Here is a 2,738-nt window from a genome sequence, read left to right as displayed (position 1 = left end):
TGCAAACTGACTTCAACAGTCGAACTCATTGAAAAATAATGATCATGAAGGGAGCATAACTCATGTTGCGTTGTAATTTACCTAACACAGTGTGAGTTACTGCTCCTTGGCTTCATCAGCTGCTTCCTTCTGTCCTCGTGGGTTTCGCCCCCTATAGCAGGACCCACTCAGGAAGGCGGGGCAGCAGTGCTGGCCAAACACTGCTAGCCAAGGGTTAACTCATATTGCATGATAAAAGATGAAGACCACAGTTACACACACTGATTTTTTAAAATCTTTGATAGCCTACAGGTCCTAGTAGAAATGGGCGACGAGTTTAACTCAACGGAAGTCCACCGTACCGGTGTGTGCGATCAGTCGGGACAAGTGAGAGACGGCCCCCGCCGAGCAGCACGCAGCGGCTCGGTGACGTCAGATGACCACGGCATGCTACCGTTCGAATTCTTACTGAAGAAGAAACTGGAGTGGAATTCAGACAGAGTGGAAGATGGGAGTGGAAGGACCACGTCATTTCGGGAAGGACTAATACGCGTGTACGTTTACTGCAATATGGATGACTTTATCCATGTATCTAGCTTTAACTAAAAAATCTCCACTTGCTGTCATGAAGATTTAGTATTGAGCAGAATGTGTAAAAAAAGTTGTACAAAAGATTTCTAACACACCAGTTTGTTTGTTCCTCAGAAAAAGCTGCGTCTCAGTGGCAGTGCTTGCGTGTGTTCTGATCTACTTCGCACTGTTTGTCGAGGCGTCTTCAACAATTGACAAACACGATGCCAAAAGGTATGTTACAAATGTACATGATTCATTCTCAATCCATATTATGTAGAAAATTATGGCCCGGCATGGCGCCTTGACTCTACTTTCTGATGTTATTCAAGGCAAAATTAGATGGAGAAACTAATGGAAATAGATAAACCAAAGAAAACCAAACATGGTACTTTTAATGACATTTACTGACGTCACTTGTTCGTACGGTCACGTGCCCCCGGTGACTGGTCATTCTAACTTGAGGAAAGTCTCAGTACGGAAATTCTTAGCGGCCTGTTTGTTGTGCTAGTACTAAGTTACATTAACGCTCTACACACAAGCATTTGGTTTAATTTGTAGGTACATTGCAATTTTTGTGACGGTGTTTCTGGTCTCCGCTGTACCCTTCGCTCCCGATGGACCATTCAAGTGGCCGCATCCGGGTAAGAAGAATCACCTCCTTTTCTTTTCATTGATACTGTTCGTATGATCTATGATCTATGTTTATATCTGTTTGAATTCAGTATCGCTTAGATTTCACGTGTGTTGAGGTAAGCGCTACATAAAACAATCTACAGGAATGGTGATATAATGAATTTAGTTTGCTTTCTTTTCTTGTTGCAGTTTTCTGGAGGCTATTATTCTGTCTTTCTGTCCTGTACCAGCTTGGCCTAACCTTACTGTTACTCCAGGTAAGTGTTTGTCGAATTTTAAAGGGCAAATGTATCTATTTCTTGGTGCACATATGCGAGGATAGGAGTAAAGTGCAGAAAAAAATACACCTGCCCGATTGTGATTGCAATTGAACCGGCAAACATATGTGGATAGAAAAATGACACCACTGTCATATTCGAAACCAGACTTTTCAATTTTCAGCTGCCATAGCGATCAAATACCTGTCTGCTAGATTTCTAAGAACTTTTCTGTTCGTCGGTAAAGGTTAGACATCCAGGTAATAAAATACACAAAAAACAGTTATTTAAGCAACTGGATATAATTTTGGAAACGGTTACGGTCGAAAAGTGGATGCTACCTGAAACGTATGACCGTTTACAAAATTGCTTCAGTAACTGTTTTTTTTGGCGTACTGAATTTTTTGTTCTTCAGATTTTTTCTCGTTATTCCACAGACAGTGGACCAGAGCAGGCAGTCCTTGAAGTACCTGGATGAATCGCTAGGGGAGCCGCTGTCCAGAAAATCGTACGGCGAAAACTGCACGTTTTGGGACCCCGAGCATCCGGAGCGAGTATTGAAAAAGCTTTGGGTAAACTAAAAGCATCAATGATACAAATGATGTACTGTATATCTTTCTTTGTATCCTTGCATTCTCTAGCGTATACAACATTCTTTTCAATATTTGACTAGGTCTAGACAGTTGAAACAGTTCGAAAACCCATTTTTATAATGATTTGTACCGATACAGGTTAACTATCTAACGTTTCATTGCTTTTCCTAGGCTGAATGTGACATATACTGGGCGTCGCACACCCTGGGATTTTATTTTAATGTGAGTATCGATAATTATTGTAATGTCTTGAAGTTAGCTAAAATAGCCCATACAACCAATAGTCAAATTGCAGTGCTTCCGTCGTGCGTTGTATGACGGACATACATTGTACGATATGGTATTGGCAGCTTCAGTACATGTATTAAGTGACTATTAATTAGGGCCTGGAGACATTTTTGCAGAGAGGTGAGCCTGTCAGCTATTCTTGATCAGAGACAAGCTTGGTGGCACTAAAGTGAGTTTGCAAGTGTTTGTGACAAATCTCTTTCTCTGTTTTGGACGCACGTAGTAACCTTACCTTAGACCTTAGGTCTCCCTGTGCCTACAGGCACATTGGGCAGCAAGTTTCCATCTGGGTCGAGTAGCTGCTGCCTCCTCAGCCTCTTCCCAGGTGACGTTGCCCTTTTGAGGTCCTCCTGAAAGGTTCCTCGCCAGGTGTTCTTTGTCAGAACTCTCTTCCTTCTCGCCCCCCCCCCCCGAT

The 2,738-nt window shown here is 42.4% G+C and overlaps 1 protein-coding gene across 1 annotated transcript in view; it reads left to right on the top strand.

Moving 5' to 3' along the window:
* Positions 1 to 303: 303 nt before the first annotated feature.
* The window catches only part of LOC109486882 (phosphatidylserine synthase 2-like), a 4,803-nt gene continuing 2,368 nt past the window's right edge, over positions 304 to 2,738 (top strand). The window contains exons 1-6 of the mRNA XM_019790787.1: positions 304 to 533; positions 685 to 783; positions 1,111 to 1,193; positions 1,375 to 1,442; positions 1,880 to 2,014; positions 2,207 to 2,257. Of these exons, the coding sequence (XP_019646346.1) occupies positions 304 to 533; positions 685 to 783; positions 1,111 to 1,193; positions 1,375 to 1,442; positions 1,880 to 2,014; positions 2,207 to 2,257 (666 nt within the window). The remainder of the gene's footprint in view (positions 534 to 684; positions 784 to 1,110; positions 1,194 to 1,374; positions 1,443 to 1,879; positions 2,015 to 2,206; positions 2,258 to 2,738) is intronic.

The sequence above is a fragment of the Branchiostoma belcheri genome, unplaced genomic scaffold (assembly GCF_001625305.1).
Source record: "Branchiostoma belcheri isolate BF01 breed outbred unplaced genomic scaffold, Haploidv18h27 scaffold84, whole genome shotgun sequence".
Classification (NCBI taxonomy): domain Eukaryota; kingdom Metazoa; phylum Chordata; class Leptocardii; order Amphioxiformes; family Branchiostomatidae; genus Branchiostoma; species Branchiostoma belcheri.
This window is presented reverse-complemented; position numbering and strand designations above follow the sequence as displayed.